The 22,173-nt window shown below is 37.2% G+C and overlaps 1 protein-coding gene across 1 annotated transcript in view; it reads left to right on the top strand.

Moving 5' to 3' along the window:
* Window positions 1-3,870: 3,870 nt before the first annotated feature.
* Window positions 3,871-22,173, top strand: part of LOC133863673 (uncharacterized) — a 44,985-nt gene continuing 26,682 nt past the window's right edge. The window contains exons 1-7 of the mRNA XM_062299714.1: window positions 3,871-4,053; window positions 5,973-6,010; window positions 6,474-6,564; window positions 12,261-12,274; window positions 14,757-14,848; window positions 14,951-15,021; window positions 18,879-18,948. Of these exons, the coding sequence (XP_062155698.1) occupies window positions 3,932-4,053; window positions 5,973-6,010; window positions 6,474-6,564; window positions 12,261-12,274; window positions 14,757-14,848; window positions 14,951-15,021; window positions 18,879-18,948 (498 nt within the window). The 5' untranslated portion in view covers window positions 3,871-3,931. The remainder of the gene's footprint in view (window positions 4,054-5,972; window positions 6,011-6,473; window positions 6,565-12,260; window positions 12,275-14,756; window positions 14,849-14,950; window positions 15,022-18,878; window positions 18,949-22,173) is intronic.

Genomic DNA, 22,173 nt, shown 5'->3' with positions numbered 1-22,173 from the left:
CCATACCCACAAACTTAAATTACACATTGTCCTCAATATGTAGATAGAATGGAAAGATCATACCAAGGAGATAAGAAAACCGGTTGGACTAGGTATGGCTCGTAGCATACCCCCAAACTTGAATGCAAAAACACTTGTCCCTGAAAAACAAAACTAGAAAAACAAAATCAAGGAAAGGAAAACTAAAAAATAAAAAAGAATAGAAAATAAAATTAACCACAATAAAACTAAAATTAACCAAAATAAAATGAACTATAATTAAAAACAAAATCATAATTCTTTAAAAGATATGGATTTTTAGTGCATGCAGTGGCCTTAGAACCACTAATTTGGGCAGATGTGCTTGAGCTCCTGGACTGCTCAAGCGCTGTTGGTAGTAGCTTTTGAGTTTAAATTTGAAGCACCAATATTTTCTTCTCTTGGACCATAGAGAGTGAATTCTACCTACAGAATGGTAGTTCCTAATTTTCACAGATCGGGGTAAATCACTCTAAGAATTCTCAAACAGTTTCTCATCCAAAAGGGAATCATGAAGTGGAATACTATGAGGAGAATACTTAGAGAGTTTTTCTACTTTGATGACCTCAGTTTGTTCGTCTAATAGCACTAACAGACTACTCTCATGGCCTTTTGGTAATTTGGGAATAGGAATTGATGCTGAAGAAGCCTCAGTGTTCACTTCTTTGCCTTTTTCCCGATATAGATATTGTGTGACCTCAATTTGCTCCTCCTTCCCCTCTTCCTCCTGATTTTCGACCACTTCTTCACTCCTCAATGTGGTGATAGCTTGCTCATGATAGGACGAACTCCAATCCTCCACGTAATATCCATTAGGATTAGTCACCAACTGACTTTGAAGTTCTTCTTCTCTTTCTCTTTTGAGGTGGTTGATGATTTGTTCACAGTCAGCTTCCATTGGAAATTCGCCCCTTTTTCTCTCACTTAACTCTTTGGCCAACTACCCCACTTGTGTTTCCAATCTTTGGATAGCTTTACTTGTCTGAGAATTGGTCTGTTGTTGCTCAGTAAAAAATTCGAGTAGAGCATCTTCGAGGTTATTCTTCTTTGCCTCTAGATTCAGTTGGACTGCTTGTGGGCTTGATAGTTATTTCCTTGCTGGAAATTTCTTTGCTGCCCTTGTGGATTTTGCACATTCTGATTGTTACTCCATGAAAAATTGGGGTGGTTTCGCCACCCTGCATTGTAAGTATTGGAGTATGAATTGTTCTTTGGAGGATAGTTATTCTAGTCCACATAGTTCAGTTGCTCTTGATCTGTAAATGAAGACATGAGACAAGTCTCAGTGGTGTGGTAAGAATGAGAACATATGGCACATACCTCAACTTGAGCAATTTGTTGAATGTGAGAGATGTTATTAGTAGTCATGACTTTCACTAGCATATTCAGTTTCCTCTCCATGGTAGCCATCTGAGTTTGAACTCCATTATTGCCATTCACTTCATAGACATCTTTTTCTTTGAGTCCCTACCTCGAGAAATTAGATTGTTGGTTCCATGCAGGGTTATAAGAATCAGAGTAGAAGTCATTACTCGGTCTAGAAAATGGTGTGTTCATATGCTCATAATGATAGCTAGAAAATTGTCTCATTTCAGGACAATCTCTAACATGATGATAATGATTAAAGCAATATGAACATAACTAAAATAAAACGAAAAACTTTAAAAACCCAATATAACTCAATCCCCAGCAATGATGCTAAAAACTTGTTGTGCAAATATCTACCTAAATAAATAAGCAAATATTTGTACGTTTTACTTGCAAGTGCACAAGATCAAAATAATTGTATAGCAAGCAAATACGAGATCATTCTCATGAGGATTGGTATAAATTGTATTTAAAGAGAAATTCTTAAAAGAGATACGTTGAATAAGACGGGATAAAATATTGAATTAAAAATAATAAGAAGAAAATATAGGGCTTCGATATCCACTGCTAATCATACTCAATTAAGATTCACACTGCCAATGCTACCATTATTACTTTATACTTAATGTTTACCAGCCACAAGGGAATGGTATTTTCTCCTAAAGCTATTGATTTTCTTGAGCAACGAGTTAGGCAAGGTATCTATCCTAACTCTTTTCTTCTTTGAAGATTTAGCATAGTATCTACTAAGTTGTTCTTCAAGAAAGCATAAATCTATGGAAACCGGCAAACACATTCAGATTGGAATATGGTATCTATTGCAGTTGTCTTTATGTTGATTAATCCAAGGACTTATGGGGTTCTTTTGTTACTTTATTATGCCCAGGACTCGGTCGTCTAAATTGACATAAATAACAAATCCATACCACATGCATATGATGATCAAGCATAAACATGAGAGGAATTCAAGAAAATAAGAAATAATCATGTTAAGCATTAATATATGAATTGTAGCAAATGTGCCAATTGAAAACCTTAACGAGACATAATTAGGGTTTCAATTGAGCCCTAACTAAAGTATTAGTTACAACTTATATAAACTAAAATTATATACATACAGAAAATAAATAAAGGAAGAAAAAAAATAAAAACTAGAAAGAACCTCCTTTTTAATGTAGCATTTAATTCTTCCTCAAAGATTGTGTGTCTTTTCTTCAAAAGTTAGATGCCTATTTATAGGGATTAGAGAAGTTCTAAAAGCTGTAGAAATCCTAGAACAATTATAAATAGGTCTTCTAGTCCAAATAGAATAAGTACAAGTTTTTTCCTTTTTTGAAATTTCAATTTAAGTAGGAAAATGATTCCAAATTCGTACAGATTTGTGGTTCTTTATTATTGGTCGATTTTGACATGGTAAACGTCCGAATTAGGAAAAATTTATTTCTGACATATTTGTTAAGTTTTTTTATTAGCTTTCCAACGGCACTAATTTTGTCACAATTCGATACTTGAACAAAAAGTTATGATTAAATTACATAGATATGCTCATTCTGAATTCTTTCCAAAAATAAGAATTTTTGCCGACTTCTCTTTCCTTAAATTCAAAATTGATTTGGAGTTGAATCTTTCCAAAAGTGAGTTTGCCGATTTTGTTATAATCTTGGAATTTGATGGATTTTCTTCCAAAACCTGTAAAATACAAGAAAACACAAAAACAACACAAAACATCAAATTATAACAAAATTAAGAGCTTTAACATATGTAAATTAAGAGACTTGAATGTGTAACAATCAACACTTATTACATTCATTTACTCATAATAATAAGCTAATTATTTATTTATTTATTGCAAGATATACATACACTAAACATAGACTGGATCCCCTAAACTACTGCCAAAATCTCGAAACCCACTTAATCGTCCTTTCAAATTATTTAGCATGGAGCTCTCTGTTGCGGTGGTTAATTGTTTAGTTCAAATACATGCAAGGAGACCATTTTCATCCTTTATGTTTACTATCCATATTTGTATCTTCGAGAAAAAAAATGTACAAGTTAAATGTATTATAGTCCACTTAATTACATAATGTAATTGATTAGTATTGCTTTATATTACATTTTTATTTTAAAATTATTTTACAATGTTGATGTGGCAGTCTTAATAAATTATTAATTTTTTCTTTTAACAATAATTGATCCAAAGATCGATTGAAACTCCCATGGTAAGATATTTGTTGAATAAAAATATAATTTATAATATTACGCATCTAATCACTATTTTTTTTTTTAAAAAAAAAAAAAGCAAAATGGTACTCATTTATGTTCAACCTTTTCTTTTCCTTAAAACATATATAAAGGTTTTTTATTTATTTATTTATTTATTTTTAAGTTTTTAATTTTCAGAATTGTATTGCTGATGTGGCAAGAATTCAGCATTTTGAAGGCCCAATTTACATAGTTAAGAAGTAGCGAGGGAGAGATAAGAGAGAGCACAAACCTTATCTTCCTATATATTTAGAGTGAGAGAGAGAGAGAGACAGAGAGAATGTCGATTACCACGATGGCCACGACAACAGCGAGTCGGCTGCTTATGGTTCCAATACGCTGCTCTGATTCAACCCCAAGACGCGGTTTTGGAACCAAAAAGAACACCAACAAGGTACCCACGTATGTGTTTTCAAATTATACTTAATATGCATATATGTGTGTGTGTTTTCTTTTATGTTACTGTATTGTCTTTTAGCTGCATTACCTGAACTAGAGTTTTCTTTGTTAACAAGAAATGTCAAAGAAAGGAAAAGGTTGATGCTGTGTTTAGTTAATTTGTAATGGGGTTTTTTCAGGAACGACTTGCGCCTAATTCTTTCCAAATAAAAGAGGCATAATGGAAACCCACCCTGTTCCCTGTTTGCTTGACAAGAAATTCAAGGAAAAGAAAACAAAATCAGACCAAACGAGTAATGTTTTCTATAGTCAGTGTAATGGGAACCCACTGTTTTCACACGCTCGATCCTTATTTAAGAGTTTTCTTGGTTTCCCCGAAAAGTAAAGAAAATTAGACTTAAACATTAACTGTTTGGCAGTAGAAATGAAATTTTATTCCATCCGGGTTTTTTCTAAAACCCACCCACCCGCCCAAAAACCTGGATTTGACCCGAATTTTGTTTGAATTTTAAGCTGAAAATTTGAATACTGGCTGGGCCCCACGCGCAGGACAAACTGTCTCCCAAAAAGCGCGTGGGTCCCACATATAAATAATAAAATAATACAAATTTAAATAAAATAAAAATAAAAAAAATTAATTAAAAACACAAGGGGTGGCTGCCAACCCGCGCGGCCACCCCCGAACAGCGGGGGTGGCCGCGCGGCCTCCCCCGACCCGCGGGGGTGGCCGCGGTGGCCGCGCGGCCTCCCCCGACCAGCGGGGGTGGCCGCGGTGGCCGCGCGGTCACCCCCGGCCAGCGGGGGTGTCCGCGCGGTCACCCCCGACCCTTGGGGGTGGCCGCGCGGCCTCCCCCGACCCTTGGGGGTGGCCGCGCGGCCTCCCCCGGCCACTGGGGGTGGCCGCGCGCCACCCCCGGTCACCTCCGGGGGTTGGCAGCCACCCCTGCATCATTTTTTTTTTTTTTTTAAATTTTAATTTTATTTTTTTTAAATAAAAATTATTTATTTATTTTTTAATTAAATAATCAATATATAATAAATTATTATTATTTAAATTATTATTTTACACAACTTTTCAAAATACCAATCATTATACACAACTTTTTAAACTTCCAATCATTTTTTACCATTAAAATATAATATTTTTCAATCTCAAAATTCAACATCCAAACACAATTTTTTACCTCGATATTTGTAAATAGAATTAGAATTCAATTCTAATTCTCAAAATTCAATACCCAAACGCACATGTTCTGATATGACACCTTTTTATTAATGAAACAATTTTTTTAAAAAATAGTGAAGAGAGTGATTTCTTCAAGGGGTCGGGCCTCCAAGAAGCAGTCCTTTTAATTTCTTCTTCTTGTTATTTCATAGCCATATGACATCTACGTTATATAGTATAAAACATTAGTTACGTAAGGAAACCCTAAACCGAAAAAAAACGAAATAATAATATTCCTAAAATTATTCTAAAGATAATTTTTCTCTATAACATGTTTTTTATGCTTAATTTGTTGATGGGTTTTCTCATCAATGAAATCAACCCCAAGGGGTTGGCTTAAGTGGTAAGGGCTTTGGTCTTTGAGGTAGTCCCATGAAGTCTAAGGCTTGAATCCCCTTGGGTGCAAACATTTCCTTGGGGCTATCCCGTCGGCAAAGTCGGAGTATTGCCCGATCCATGTGAAATAGGCGCTTTACATGAGTTCAAGGTTTACTTAACATGGGTGGGTACATGAAATTACCCTGCCTTGGAGGGGTTTCTTGTCATCGAAAAAAAAAAAAAAATGAAATCTGCATATTGGAGACCAACTATTCTGACATATTCAATTGTAAATAGTCAGTCTGACTTGTACACTGTAATGCTTTTACAAATTGAGTGAGTTAATTTGTCATGTAATCACTGTTGTTACCCGGTGCAGGAAATCAACAACTAAACAACCTGTTCCTGAACGTACTCGTAAGTGGATTAAGTTTGTCTCCTTCAGAGAAGAACATTCAGTTATTTATTTTTTAATTTTTTCATCTGTTTTGGTTTGACAAAGATCGTGTGAGTTACAAATTTTGGCCCTGTATAGTTTGGTTGAGCATTGGGCAGTGTACACTACAATTGCTGAAACATGGTTTTTTTATTATCATTTAGAGCATCTTGCATGCAAATGGTTGACTCTGTGCCCATCGCCCTTGTATACTAGTTTATCTCTGTAAGTTTAGAAAATAGATATAAATGAGGGTTTAGGGGTAGGATTTTTGGGTTACTTGGTCTTCTCCAAAACTAGGATTTGGGGTTGTAATACATTCTGGTGAAATGTTCAGGGTGTTAAACAATGTTGTTTTCAAATTGATTTAAACCCAGTTAGTCCTTCCTATTTATAATTTATTGTGTTTTGTTGCATTAGCATAACAATAGGTTTTCCTTGTAGAGGCACCTGGTTTAAGTTCTCGATTTGATGGGAAATCTACCAACAAGGCTTTGGACCTTCAGTTTGAGGAACGGCTGGAAGCAGTTAAAAGGTACAACTGTGTTACTTGTCATATTCCTTTTTCCCCCATTCTTGCCTTCTTTGAATAGGCATTAGAGTGCATGCTTACTATAAACATATTCCCATCAAAGTATTCTTAAGTTGTTTTTGTGCATGTGAGTGCGTGTAGCATATGTCTCTATGGTTTTAGATGGCAATATAAGTGACCCTGAGGTGTGTTATGACAAAACTAATATTCTAGGATCACCAAAGAAACAGAAAAATAGCAGAATAGCAAATAACCACAACACAATCACAACAGACACCAAGATTTAAGTGGTTCAGCTTAACAAGCTTACATCCACTGGCGGAGACGATCCAGGAGGAATCCACTATCAAAAGATGGAGTACAAAGTGCAATACAAAGAGCAACCACTCAAACCCAAAAGCCTAAATACACCCAAATTTCACTCTCACACAAAAGAGAAAACCTTCTTCAAATTTTATAAGCCGTAAATGGCACTACAAATTGTGAGGAAAAACAAGTGAGAATAACAAAAGGGACAAAATGGCTTAGCTCTCTCCCAAAGGAAGCTGCCGAAAACACTGGACTGTTGGAGGCTCATTGCTGTTGGATGCTCTTCTTCTTCTCCTTTTCTTTTTTTTTTTTTTTTTTTTTTTTTTTTGCACACTACTCAAAGGTTTGAATCATGCTTCGGTTCAGCAACCCAACCAAAAAAAGACTTACAAGCTTCTACGAGAAGCTTCACCAAGCTTCCAAAGGCAGCTTTCCACAATACATAGCCACGTGTGTGGATAAAAGATAAGTCAAATAAAAATGAGTGGGGCCCACAGAAAGACTTGTTGAAATACAAGTCACACATACACTACAAGGTGCCCGAAAGTTTGCCTTGTCTGGGTAGGCAAGGTGTTGTTGCCGAAGATGCCCTTTCTTCTCCCCTAACTGCTTGCTCTTTGCAGTTGTCATTTTTGGTTATGAATGCTAAGGGGGGTGAACAACAAAGGGAGAGAAAGGGAAAGATGTTGCCCTATGTCTCTTGGATGGGATGGATGGGGGTGGTGATGGTGAGGTCCTTTATTCTCCTCTATGTTTGTATTTCCCTATTGCGGTTGGTGAATCCGATCACTCAGGGGCTTTGCAATGTGCGAAGGATATCTATCCTATTGTGGGGATCTCATGTGTGGGTCATGAGGAACAATTTTTGGCTCTTTTGACAGTTGTTGAAGAGGAAGATTGTTAGGATGTATTGGCTTCTCTTTCTAAACTTGGTATGAAAGGTAGTAGGGAGATAAGAAATTTGGAGTGTTCCATCAATTGTGTTAAATTACCACTTATTCAAAAAGCTTAAGCTTATAAGAAAGAGTAATTTAACCATTTAATCAATTTTTTTAGCACTCCCCCTCACATGTGGGTTCAACTTCCCCCAACAAGTGGAATATTTAATTGAAATGAGAGGTGAATGACGGAGACAGAGTTTAAACTCAGGATCTTTGCTCTGATACCATGTTAAATAATCACTTATTTAAAAAGTTTAAGCTGATAGAAAAAGGTAAATTTAATCATTTAGTCAATAATTTAACAATACCCTCACGTGTGGGTTCAAATTTTCTTTTTTTAATAGCTTAATAGGTGATGCCCAACACATGGAATATTAAAGGAAAAAATAGAATAATAAAATAGAGAAAGAATTTTATGTGGTTCAGTCTATAGCTTACGTCTACAGGATAAAGTCCCAAAGGCTACATTTTGTTGATTATGTTACAATACAAAATACTCTTATTTATAGAAGAACTGTGGTAGATATGTATGGTAATCAGATCTGATGACAATCAAATCAATCAGATTTGATGACAATCAATTACAATCAAGTCTCTAAAACAAATCCCCTAATATACTCTAACACTATGATGCCAAAGGTGATTGTTCAAGCCGTGGAAAACGCAAGAAGAGGGTACTTCCAATGTTTTTATGAAGCCTAGGTTACTCTCCTAGAACCTGAGAGGGTTGAATGAAGGGAAAAAATGTTTGAGGTTTAGGAATTTGCACAGAGATTGGAAGGTGGATACTGCTTGTTTTCAAGAATCTAAACTTGATTTCATGTCTCCTAGCGTTGTGCATAGTTTATGGGGGTGTCATCATGTGGACTGGTGTTGCTTGGATTCTAGTGGGGCTTCAGGGGGTATTTTGATTATTTGGGACAAAAGAGTGGTGGAGAAGATAGACGAGTTTGTAGGGGATTTTACCTTGGTTGTAACCTTCAGAAACGTTGTAGATCATTCCATTTGGGCTTTTTTGCGAGTGTCGATGGCCCTAATTCTGATAGGTATAGAAGGCTTCTTTAGGATGAGTTTGTTGGTTTGGTCAATTGGTGGAAATGCCTTAGTGTATTGGGGGTGATTTTAATGTTACCCGTTTCCTAGTGAAAGGTTGGGTGAGGCTCGCTTATGACCTGCTATGATGGAGTTCTCTAACTTCATTTTTGATCAGGGCATGATGGATCTACCTCTTGTTGGCGGTTATTTTACTTGGTTGATTAATCGGGACCCTGCTGTTTGGTTTAGGATTGATAGATTCATTGTCTCTTCGGCATAGGAAGCCTTGTCTCTTGGTGTGTCCTAAAAGAGGCCCCCTCGACTTTGTTCGGATCATTTTCGAATCCTCCTTGATTGTGGTGATGTTCTAAAGGGAAGTAGGTCTTTTCAAATTTGAAAACATGTGGCGAAAGCTTGAAGGTTTTGTAGACATGGTGAAACAGTGGTCGGATGCTTTATCATTTTCAAGTCACTTTGAGCTTCGTTTTAGCTAGCAAGCTCAAGGCTTTAAAAATTGATTTGAAGAAATGGAACGAGGAGTTGTTTGGCAATGTAGAAAGGAAGAAGAAGATCCTTTTAGAAGAGTTCGTGTTTTTGATGTCATTGAAGAAGAAAGGGCCTTTGGCGTTGAGGAGAAAATGAAGAAGGCATAAGTTGTTAGTGAGTTAGAGAGATCTACACTCATGGAGGAGGTGAGTTGGAGGCAGAAATTTAGGGTGTTGTGGTTAAGGGAGGGTGATAAGTGTACTAGATTCTTTCACACTATAGCTAACTCCAACAGAAGGAAGAACTCCATTGACTCCTTGTTGATTGGCCGTAGACTTCTACTAACCAGACAAAGATTAGTGAGCACATTGTCCAGTTTTATCAAAATTTATATACCGAGTAGGGTAGTTGGTAGCTGTTGGTGGATGGTCTTTCCTTTGATTCCATTTTGGAGACTGAGGTTGGTTGGTTGGAGAGAGATTTTGAGGAGGAGGTGAGGAAGGTAGTGAAAGCTATGAATGGTGACAAGGCACCGGGCCCTGACGGTTTCTCTATGGCGTTCTTCCAAGCTTGCTCAGATGTTTTAAAAGTGGATACCATTAAGGTTTTCAATGACTTCAATTTTATTTTATAATTAATTGAGATATCATTAAAAGCGAAAGGTGCTTCCGTGTACAGAAGAAGTATACAGGAGAAGCCACAAGTAGAAAGGACAAAAAGAACAAGAAAATCATGATAACTAATCACTAAAGGAGAAACATAATCTAACAACCCACCCCCAATGACACAATATTTGTTTTTAGTTCTCATGAACTTGACTTTCCAAGAGGTCACCCATCCTGGTACTATTCTCGTATAAGCACGTTTAACTGCGGAGTTCTGATATGTTCATGCCCATCACAGCTTTAAAACGTGTTGTGTAAAAAAGGGTGCGAATATACATATAAGCACATCCTTATTCCTATGCTCAGGCGATGTGGGGCATCACAATCACCCCTTCTTGGGACCTAGCATTCTCGCTAGCGACCCTTATGGGATCACCCCATTCTTGGTGTCCTAGCGAGTGCCTGCTAGCGACCATTATGGGCTTGTGTACGCTGTCAATCTCAGGCTTGAAAATGGCTTTGATATCATTTCTAACAACCCACCCCCAATGAGACACAATATTGTCCGCTTTTGGCTCTTCCGAATCAGACTTCCTAAGAAGTAACCCATCCTGATACTATTCTTGCATAAGCACGTTTAATTGCAGAGTTTTGATAGGTTCATGGCCATCACTGCTTTAAAACACGTGTAATGAATATACATATAAGCACATTCCCATTTCCATGCCGAGGCAATGTGGGACGTCATATATAAGCAGCTGTCCAAAGATACAAAATGTTGAAAAATAAATATTTCAACTCCTCCAAAGTCCTCTCGTGGTCCTTAAAACATCTATCATTCTTTTTACTCCATAGACACCACAAAAGGCTCAAAGACACCATCTTCCAAACAACAACACTCTAAGTGCTGCTGGCAGTTCTCCAACAAGCCAACAAATCACTTACTCGTCTAGGCATAACCCAGGATAACCCGAATCGTTTGAAGAAGACATTCCAAATTGGACAAGCAACTTCACAATGAAGAATGTTAAGCCAAGGAGCGGTTCAACCCCCAACAACAAACGCACATGCAAAATATATATGAAAAATAAATTGCAATGCTCAATAATAAAACAACACAACCATTAAAACATTTACACATCCACAACACCAAGATTTGTTAATGAAGTGGAAAACCCTTTGAACAAATTAAAGAGAAAAACCAGTTTGGGGTAGCAAAACCCAGGAAATTGCTAACAATGAAGATCCAGAATACAGACACAAGAAAACTTACAACCGCTTTGTAAATCCTAGACTCTGTACGACAAGCAATCCCACTTGCCTCTAAGCTCGACAATCTTCTTCAAGTGCATCTCTTCACCGATCCTTCAACAGTCTCTTTGATGGACAAGAGATGTGTATGGTGTGATTTGAACAAAACAAAAATCAAAGTTGGCTTAATTATGTGATACAATGTGCGACAGGCAAACTTGAAGTGGAGTCTAGAGACCATACTCATCATATTGTGGGGTTGTGAGTCGTGACAATTGAGCTTGTTCAAATGTGCTATGGCCAAAAGGATAGAGCTGTGCTATGTTTAGCAGGCTCTTCATAGGTCTGGCCACATTGTATGGCAATTGTATGGAGTCTGGAGACCATACTCATCATATTGTGGGGTTGTGAGTCGTGACAATTGAGCTTGTTCAAATGTGCTATGGCCAAAAGGATAGAGCTGTGCTATGTTTAGCAGGCACTTCATAGGTCTGGCCACATTGTATGGCAACTGTCGAGGTTTTTGTTTCTGGCATTCAATGCATGCAGAAATCTGGTCTAGACGTGCAATTCATAGTTTCAATCTGTCACAGGCAAAAAGATCCCAATTCACTCCTACAATTTTAAGAGGCTTTCATTTCTTGCAATTGAATTTTATGATTGTAAATATGTGTGGTGTGTTGGAAATGAAGGTTTTGTTGGAATGATTTTAATATTGTGTGGAATTTTATCCCCTTCTTGTTTAATGTTGTGCATTTGGAGAGAAAGGAATGCATGAAGCTTCAAGGATTGTTAGAAGCCAAGTTCATAGCGTCATCTTTGTTTCTTTAAATCCCTCTTTGAGTGGATCTTTGTGAACGCCCTTCTCAATATCTCTAGCTTTGTAGATTTTGTGCTCTGTTTCCTTGTTCTTGATCTTTATGAGTGTTTTTCTCTTAAATACGTCATGTGTAATTGGGTTGCGCCCCTTACACTTTTATTTAATTTGCTTTATGTTGCAGGACAAACAATAATCACAACGATACATTATGAAATTAAGGCAAAGTGAGGAGAAAATGCTAAGAGAGGAGAGAAATAAGCTAGAAAGTGAGAAGCCAATGGAAGAGGAGAGAGAATCGGTTTTTCATAATTTTACTCCATCAAAGTCCTCTTTCATTGGAGTACAAAAGATACTTAAATAGACTAACTACTAAACCCTCATTATCATTCTCACTGGCGGCTTTGGTTCCTTTCATCTCTCCGGCGGATCTTGTCCTGGGCTCTATTGTGTTAGCGGTTTCTATGGCTCAGCCTTTGACAGGGGGTTTCATGCATGTCGCCCTCTTCGTGTATGCCTGTGAAGTATTATAACCATAGAACTAAGGATAATCGGTTCACGAAAATGGGGATGGGCTGATCGCTGAGTCGCTGTCGGTGTTCAGTGCTTCACCAGTATTGCTTTTTATCGTCGTGGTGTCGGAGCCTGATGGCAAGTTTATAGCCACCGTGAAGGTTGATGTTCGAAAGTCTTCTCCGGTGAGGGTTTTTGGTGTTGAGTTCCGTAGTGCTGGTTGCATCGTCGTCGACTTTGGATGTCAAGAAAGATAGGGAGTTGGGTACGTCTTCGGAGCTGGTTGTGTGGGATGGGGAGGAAGACAATTTTTGTGATGAGGAGGGAGAAGATTATTCGTATCCCTTGGGAGATTTTCCCCCTGCCATGCCCTTGGATTGGGTCTCGTGTAAGGGGTTCGAGGATACGACTTTGGCGCATCAAACAGACATTGGGTTGCCAGTATTCTCGCCATTGAATGTTTTGGCCCTGGCCTCGATGTCTCTTATTGAAGACTCTTCTCTAGTTCAGAAGAGCGGTGTTGATGAAGCTGTTGCTCTCTCTCTCTCTCTCTCTCTCTCTCTGTTTTTGTCTTGAGCTTGGTCTTTTTCCAAGGTTTTGGCATGTTTGTCTGTTTGTCTCGTGATCCCCCTCCCCCACCTTCGACGACGATTCGTGCTTCTAAGCTGAAAGGAAGGAGGGAACTGAAGAACTTGGAGAGTTCTATTAAGAGGGATCCAGCCGTGGTGAAGGCAAGAGGGTGTAGTGTTTCTTGTGGGTTTTTGGGTTGTTGGGTTCCGTGTTTGTTTCGGGTTGCTTTGTGGATTTAAGGTTTTTCTTGCTTTTGTTCTTAAACTTGGTGTCCTTATGTATACTTCTGGTGTATTTAGGGCCGCCTCACGCTCTTTTATAAAGTGCTCCTGATTACCTATAAAAAAAAATTACTAAACCCTAGGACAACACCCATTTATTGACTTATCTAAAATAATTTATGGCAACACTCATTTATTGATTTACCTAACATAATCTAGGGCAATCACCTACTTATTGAATTACCAAAAACTATTGACTCTTAAAATTAAATAAAACTTAAAAATTAATAACTTAATAAACTAATAGGACGACCCCTCTTGCCAGGAGGGGGCAGGTATCTGGGGTTTACCCCGGTCCCACTGATGTTGTGGTTGGCCACGTCATAAAAAAAATAAAATTAATAGGACCAATTAACGTCTTATATAACATCACTTTACTTATATAATAATAATAATAATAATAATAATTATAATAATTATTATTATTTTTAATATCAATCTCCTTGTTTTTGAGATTTCGTAGGATTTTTCTTGTCAAATTAGTTTGATTATTGGTTAGCTTATTAAGAGCATTCCCAACAAGCTCTTCAAACTCTAACCAAATTTTAGTTAAAAAAATATACTTTTGTTATTGTAACTACTACTTTTAACAAATTTCCTACACCAACTCTTCAAATATTTTTCTATTTTAATTAAATATTAATTTTTTTATTGGTTTTAAGCAACCACTCGTGAAGAAAAGTGAAGTGAAAGGGGAGAGGAATTCTAAAATATGATAAAAAATTGAATGGCTCATGGAATTTGTAAGTCAAATTGGAGGTGAAATTCTGACAAGAGACAAAATAGAGAAATTATATTCATCAAAATTTAGTGAAAACTTTGAAATAGAGAGCTTGTTAGGGATACTCTAACAGGAATCTTTTAGAGAAAATTTTTCTGAGGAAATTAAGTTTTTTAAAACCTTTAAGTTGGTCTTCAGTAAAAGTCTTCCATCAATAAAAGTTAGTTCTATGAGACTTTTTCCTATTTTATTTCCCTTGTGGATTCCAGGAGCTCTTATAAATTCAAGGGTTTGTGTCTGATTAGCATAAGATCTGATCCTTATACGCATTCCGTTCTGAGTCACCTAATCATGTAATGCTCCTGAGAACTGGGGCTTCAATAAAAAATGTTATTATTGTGTAAATAATCCATCATTGTTTTTTCTCTGTCTACCTTAAATTATATTTCACAACCATAGATCATGGCAAAAACGAGTGCAAAATTTTGGTTAATAATTTTAATCCAATCCTTGTGCTATGTAATCTAGATTTTGCTTTCAAAAAAGTAATTTTATTATGTTTTTCATGCTGCATCAATGTGGTCAGAGTTAGTTGGATGACTTCTGCTTTATGCATCAAATTTTGAATTATTTTTCTTGACTACGCTACTCAGGTCAGCGCTTGAGCAGAAAAGGCAGATGAAGTAAAAGAATTTAGGGCAATTGACTATGATGCACCGGTTGAGTCGGAGAAGAAAACAATTGGACTTGGTACCAAGGTAAAAAATTTTCAGCTGTTTTTGCTTTTCTAACCTGTAATATGTGATTGTTATCAGCTTCAATGGTACAGTAAAAACTAATTCATTTTTGACATAGAACAGATTGGAGTAGGTGTGGCTGTCTTGGTCTTTGGTTTGGTTTTTGCTCTTGGAGACTTTCTTCCGTCAGGAAGGTATGGTTCAATACATAAAAGGTTTTTCCTTTGTGTGCGAATTGTAAAGATCAGTCAATCTTTGTTTTGGTTGTGATTTTGTCTCATTGAGACTACTTGGTTTCATTTGATCAACTAATCTTTTTCTTTAAAGAAATAACAATTTAGTTTGGCTAGCTTGGGCATAAATGGCCAACTGGACAAAAGTTTTTCTTAAAGCCAATTGATCGTACGTAGCCATACTCCAAACATGTCAAATAATTCCTATGGCATACGGTAAGTATAAGTTCTTCCAATGCATAGATCAGATTATCCACCACTAAAAAAGTGGGAATATTGCATTTCAGAGGGGACCCATGAGCTCAAGTAGAACTATTTAAAAGAACTTTCAAAGTTACTGATTGTATGTTTAAACCTAATTATTTCTGAAGTTCTTTTAGATCTCTATCCATATTATTGAATAGAATCTTACGAAGTTATTAGATTTTTGGAATTGTTTCACCTTCAAAAACCTAAATTACAACTAATTCACACAAAAACAACTGAAACACAATGCAAACCAGAGCAACAAAGGCCCTGTTACAAAGACTCAGCCAAAACAAAACTTAGAAAAGAGACAAAACTGGTATCAAACCAGCATGCTTACATTGAGGTTCCAGTTTTGACAAAGGCTAAGGTTTTCCCTAGCTTTCTTTTTTGATAAGCAAAGGATCCAACTTCAGGTAACCAGTTTTCTTGAAACTCCCTTTTCCTGATATCTTGGATCAAACTTCCCAGAAAATCAACTTTAAAGTCTGCTCCTCTGTTTTTGGCTGGCCATGATGCTTTATTTCATTCCTAGCTCTCCAAATCCCTTAAACTGTGGAGATCAACACCAATCTACAAAGAACATCCATCATGGTTTTCGATTTCAAGTTTCTGCAACCCTTGTTTATCAAAACTTGCCAAACAAGAGGGGGAGCCATCACATTGCATCTTTGTAAACAAGCTATCTGTATCCGGGAGCTAAAGTTACACTTAAAAAAAGATGGTCTCGGCTTTCCAAACCATTTCTGCAAAAGACACACTGAGCATCACCTTGGTATCCCCATGTCAATAGTCTGTCCCTTGTAGAAAGGCGATTCCTCATAACCAACCATAGGAGATCTTGTTGTTAAATATTATTGTCAATTAATAGTTATAATCACCACCCACGACCCTTGGGCAGCCACCCTTTTCCTTTTTCCAATTTTTTTATTTTTATTTTTTATTTTTTATTTTTTTTATTTATATTTTTAATAGATTTATATTCTTTTTATTTATTTTTATTAAGAGTGATACGTGTTGTCATCTTATTGGTGCTGACATGGCGCCTAACAGAATATGTCAAAATTTTTAACGGAATTTGACTTCAGGGAGTGATTTGTAAATTAGGCCAACTACAGGGATCTTTGAATTAATTTTGATACGACAAGAAGTGATTTGTAATTTAAGCCAATCACAGGGACCAATGGTGCAATTTTTCCTGAATTAAAATCTAAAAAACAAATTTTAAAACAAATTTAACACAAAACTCGCTCTAGATCCAAAGCATCAACGCCGGCAGGCTCGGCACCCACCAACACAGCATATGTTTTTCTTTTTCTAGCTATATACATGATTCTTTTCGTATACTCATTACTTCTGGCTTATGAAAATCTTGCTTACTACTATTAAAAGGCTTATAAGTTGTTTGTGGCTACTTGCTCTTTCATTGTTCTATGTGACCTGAAATCGGAATGTGAACTTCGTTTACCATTTATCCTGACAATGGAGATAGGCTTATAGATTGTTTCATTCAATGTTTTTGATAAGTGAATGATAAGCTAGTCTTCAAATAAATTCTTTACAATGGTATCTTGTTTTTGCCCACAACCACCAACTTTATAACGCATATAAGATAGTGATCTTGATATCTATATAGTGTTCATAAAACAGTACATGAAGGAATGACAGTTGGGAAAATTTCGCAGAAGTTTTTTGTGTTGAATTTGGATGAAAGTGTACCACGTTGCTCATCTTCCCTACCCATTAATATTCCTCTGTTCACCCCTGTTTTATCCAACCAAAACAGAGGCCACTCGCTACACGTTTCCTTCGTGTTCTGATGCTACGGTTATATCACTCATTGGTTAATTGTGTAAAATATAACACTGAATGTAGTTTTCTTAAAGATCAATTTGACCGTGGCTATTCCATTGAATATATAGAAGTTACAAAGTTAAGGTAATTACAGAGATCAGAACAAAAGCAATAAAAGATATACATGAGACTAAGCTAACAATGTATGACTACAAGACAACTAAAATGATAAGTCACACAGAAGATAATTTTAATCTATTTTGATTAGATGAAACACTATCAGTAGCAAGAAGTTGTCGTGAAAGGTGAGGGTTGGGGGATGTCAAGAATGGAAATAAAGAGGAAAGTAGACAACTGTAAAGATGAAAGCTAGAAGAATTTCTATGAGTTAGTGTTGGCCTTTAGATTTGATCTTTATTCCTTTGTTTATAACTCTAATTTGAAACCAAAAGCTAAAATAAAATAAGATTCAAGGAGAAGCAAGCAGTAAAGAAGAAAGAGAAGATAAGCAGACGAGCATAATCATCATCATCATCAATTGCATTGCACTGCACTGCACTGGCTTGCCCAGACATGCAAAAATGACTCAGAGAAAAGAGAGAGAAATGGGCTGTGTGGAAGGAGAAAAATGTAGAGAGAGAAATTAATGGAGATGCCGGTTATGTGGATTATGATGATTGAGAGAGAGAGAGAGAGATGATAAAACAAACACGCTGATGGCAGTGGTTTTCTTGGGCTTGGACGGTGGTGATGCGCTAGCTGGGCTAGGTGTTGAGGCAGAGGGATTGGGCATGCTATTGCCTATGGGGGCTATGCTCAGAGTCTTCGTCTTCGGAGGTGTGGGATAGGTTTTGACCCTGGGAGAGAGAGATTGCACTGCCATAGTTCGCCATTGTTGGGACGCTACAACTAGCCTACAGAGAGAGAGAGAAATTTGTTTTTCTTATGTTTTAGATTTTATTTTTAAAATTTATTTTTTAGATTTTAATTTAGAAAACACTAAAAAAGTACACACACACACACACACACACAGAGAAATTTGTCTTTCTTATGTTTTAGATTTTATTTTTAAAATTTATTTTTTAGATTTTAATTTAGAAAACACTAAAAAGGTATTATTTTATGGTGATGTGGCACTAACAGATGTCAAAAATTTGGATGGAAAACTCACGGACAGACCCCTTTCAAATTCGCGAAAAAATTAAGGAGTAAAAATTAATTTTTAAAAATTGAGGGACTGATTTCAAATTTGTGTTGACTCAGGGATTTATGATACATTTACCATTTATTTAAATTGCTAATATTTTATTAAATCTTAATTTTGTATTTTCCTTAGCATTTGTTTATCCTTGGGTGTTAAATTACTGATAGGTAAAGTGTTAATTTTCTAAACCACAAGTAAAGTGCCACTTTTTCCCAAAGGGTGTGGTCTGCACATGTATGTTTTGATGGTAAAGTCTATGGATGGTACGAAATAGATCTTATATGGGTGAAGTGCAACTTTTAAACCACAAGAGTGCAAATCAAACTCACCTCATATCATAGGTGGGCAAAGTGTAATCCGCCCCCCCCCCCCCTCCGCTTCCCTTATGGCCTTCCTCCTCCAAAAGAAAAGCTTTCTAAGAAAACATTTTATGCTAGGGGCTGAAATTGGTGGTTTACTTTTCCTTTTTTTTTTTTTTTATTTTTTTTTTATTTTTTTTTATCTTATTATAATATTTCAATGGTTGCATTTTTTGAGGTATGGGTTAATTTTGAGATAACCTTCAATTTTCCAGTGTTAGTCCCACTGAGGATGGCGTGGTGGTAAAAAATAAACTGTCTGAAGAAGAGAAAGCTACACTCGAGGTAATATTCTTGGAAGTGGTTAATAATTTTTCTTAGTGTACACCTTTTTTTAACAATAGCCTTGCCTTTAGGATTGATTGTTCCTCACAGGCACTTAAAGATACTGAGCCAGAGTTGGGTTTTATTGTGGGAGATAGTTACCCCATGTATAAAGACAATTATTTTTAGAATTGTTTCCTTTTTGGGATCAATAGTTTTAATTTCTGAATTGAACCCAAGTTTTATGAAATTTTGATGGTTGGCATGGCTACCTAATGTGGCCCCGTTGACAGGGTTCCTCTACTAGGTGGCCCAGATACTTTTATTTTCATTTCTTATTGGATTTGCTATTATGAAGCCAATTTTAAGACTTCTTTTGTCACAAAGAAAGGAGTAGCTGTTTAACTTTGTTCATGAAGAGGAAGAGAACAAATAAGACTAATATTTCCTTTTTCTGGTGATAGTAAGCCCTGAACAGTGGTGGTTAGGCTATATTGAAAGAATTATTTATTTATGGTTTACCAAGGGCCAGCCTCCTTCAATTTTGATAAAGAATTTAATTCATTGATATGTGCAGAGGAGCACAACTCTAGTACACAGGATGTATACAAGGAGAGTCCCCCTGAAATTCTAAAAGAAGAACAATAATTCTAAAATTCTAAAAAATTAGAAGAAAGAAAAATATACACCCTTGTCCAATTAAAAAGCGATTTGACCAAGATGATCTTGAGCTCTTCCTTCTTCTCACGATCTTCAAAACATCATGCATTCCGTTCTCTCCATATGCTCAACATTAAGCACAGCATGGCTATCCTCCACGCATCCAGAATTGAGCGACTACACACCTGACCTCTTCAACAATCTAACTACTGAGGTCTGGAGATTCTGATTTTTTCATTGGGACAAGATGATAGCATGCCAAAAGACCAAAGGAAAGAGGGAGCTTTTGAATTTGAAAAGTTCCATTAATTACGACGTTGCAAGTGCTCCCTCTAAGCACGGGAAAGGCAAGGCTCTCATGTAGTAGGGTTTTGTGCCCTTGTGGGTTTAGAGGTTTTCGGGTTTTAGGGCTTACCTCCTTGTGGGTTTTGTTGGGTTCTTTTGTGGGCTGTTCTCGGGTAATCTTTTTGGGCTTTAGGGTTTTGTTGGGTGCTTTCAGTGGGTTGGCTTTGGTTGTTCCTGTGTATACTCCCTGTGTACTTAGGGGCGCCTTATGCTTTTTCTAGTAAAACTTTTCTTATTTATAAAAAAAAAAAAAAAGATTTTGATTTTTTGAATCTTAATAAAGAAACGGGATATAAAGTAGTACTTCTAATGTTTACATGGCATTAATGCTTCATTCATTTCACTTATTCCGAAATTTCCAGGTGCAATTGCTCTTAAAGATTTTTGGCCTATTAGTCTTGTGGGAGGAATATACAAAATCATTGGTACTGTCTTAGCAATGGTTATGGAGAAGGGCATTTCCAAATCTCAAAGCGCCTTTGTCAAGGGGAGGCAAATTCTCGATCCGATCCTTATTGTGAATGAATGTCTTGATAGTAGATTAAGATTTGAGGAGCCTGGCGTCATTTGTAAAATGGATTTGGAAAAGCTTATGATCATTTAATTGGGAGTTTCTTTTGTACAAGCTGAGGAGGTGTGGCTTTGGGGGTAAATGGTGCTCGTGGATAGGTCATTGTTATCTCCTCTGTGCGCTTCTCAGTGTTGGTTAATGGCTCTCCTAATGGATTTTTCAGTAGTTTTCGTAGATTGAGACAAGGGGATCCTCTTTCACCCTTGTTTTTTGTTTTTGTGATGGAGGCTTTGAACCGAATAATTTCTACTGTGGTCAGTGAGGGTCTGCTAGAAGCTTTCAAAGTCGGCAATGATACTCTCTCTCATTTGTTGCTTGCCGATGATACTTTGATTTTTTGCAATGCTCGTCCTTCATAGTTGTGCTATTTTTGAAGTCTCTTTCTTCGGTTTGAAGCTGCTTCGGGCTTGAAGGTTAATTTGGCTAAGTCATATTTAATTCCTGTGGGGGATGTAGATCAAGTGGAAAGTTTAGTTGGAATCTTAGGGTGTGAGGTTGCCACTTTGCCGGTGAAGTATCTAGGTCTTTCGTTGGGGGCTTCCTATAAGTCTATTCATATATGGATGGTGTTATCGAGAAGATTGAACGTCTGTTGGCCAGCTAGAAAATGTTATACCTTTCCAAGGGAGGTAGAGTCATCCTTTCCCTCGCCTACTTACTCACGTATTTTTTGTCTCTATTTCCTCTCTCGGCAAGTATAGATGCTTGCATTGAGAAGCTACCATGAGATTTTTTATGGGGGAGGTTTGTGATGAGTTCAAATATCACTTGGTGAGTTGGTCCAAGGTTTGTACCCCAATTTCAGAGGGAGAGCTGGGTGATGTTCAACTGGGCTCTGCTAGGTAAATGGCTGTGGCATTATGGGATTGAGAGAGAAGCTTGGTGGAGAATTGCGGTGGACTCCAAGTTTGGCAGTTTATGGGGAGGTTGGTGCTCCTTTGAGCCCACAGGTGCCTTTGGGGTGGGGTTGTGGAAGAACATCAGGAAAGGGTGGGAGACATTCTTAGGCTTTTCTAGATTTGAGGTGGGGGGTGGGGTTAGGACCAAATTTTGGCATGATCTGTGGTGTGGGGATATAGTTCTTAATGAAGCTTTTCTTGTTTTGTTTGGTATTGCTCGTGTGAAGGACGCCTCTGTTGCAAATTATTTTTTAGCTCTTGGGTGGTTCCAATCAATGGAGCATGAGCTTTTCTAGAGAGGCCCATGACTGAGAAGTGAATGTCTTTGCTTCATTTTTCAAGTGTTGCACTCGGTCAATGTAAGAAGGGGTAGTGAAGATAGGCTGTGGTGGGTTTCCTACAAAAAAGGATTGTTCAAGTTCGGGTTTTTCTTTAGCTCTCTGGCTTGCTCTGTTGGGAGTCGCTTTCCTTGGAAGAGTGTGTGGCGGACTCAGGTTCCTTTGAGGGCAGCTTTTTTTGCGTGGTCGGCGGTATTAGGCAAGATCCTTACTTTGGATAATCTGAGGAAGAGGCATGTTATTTTGGTGGATAGATGCTGCATGTGCAAGCGAAATGGGGAATCAGTGGATCACCTTCTTCTTCATTGCGATGTGTTTTATGCTCTATGAAGTGCTCTGTTTATTCGCTTTAGTATGTCTTTGGTTATGTTTAGGAGAGTCATTCACTTGTTTGCCTGTTGGTGGACGTCTGGAAGGCTGTGTTGTGGTTTGA

This window comes from Alnus glutinosa, chromosome 3 (genome assembly GCF_958979055.1).
Source record: "Alnus glutinosa chromosome 3, dhAlnGlut1.1, whole genome shotgun sequence".
NCBI lineage: Eukaryota > Viridiplantae > Streptophyta > Magnoliopsida > Fagales > Betulaceae > Alnus > Alnus glutinosa.
The sequence above is the reverse complement of the archived record's forward strand: the minus strand, read 5'-3'. Positions and strand labels throughout refer to the sequence as shown.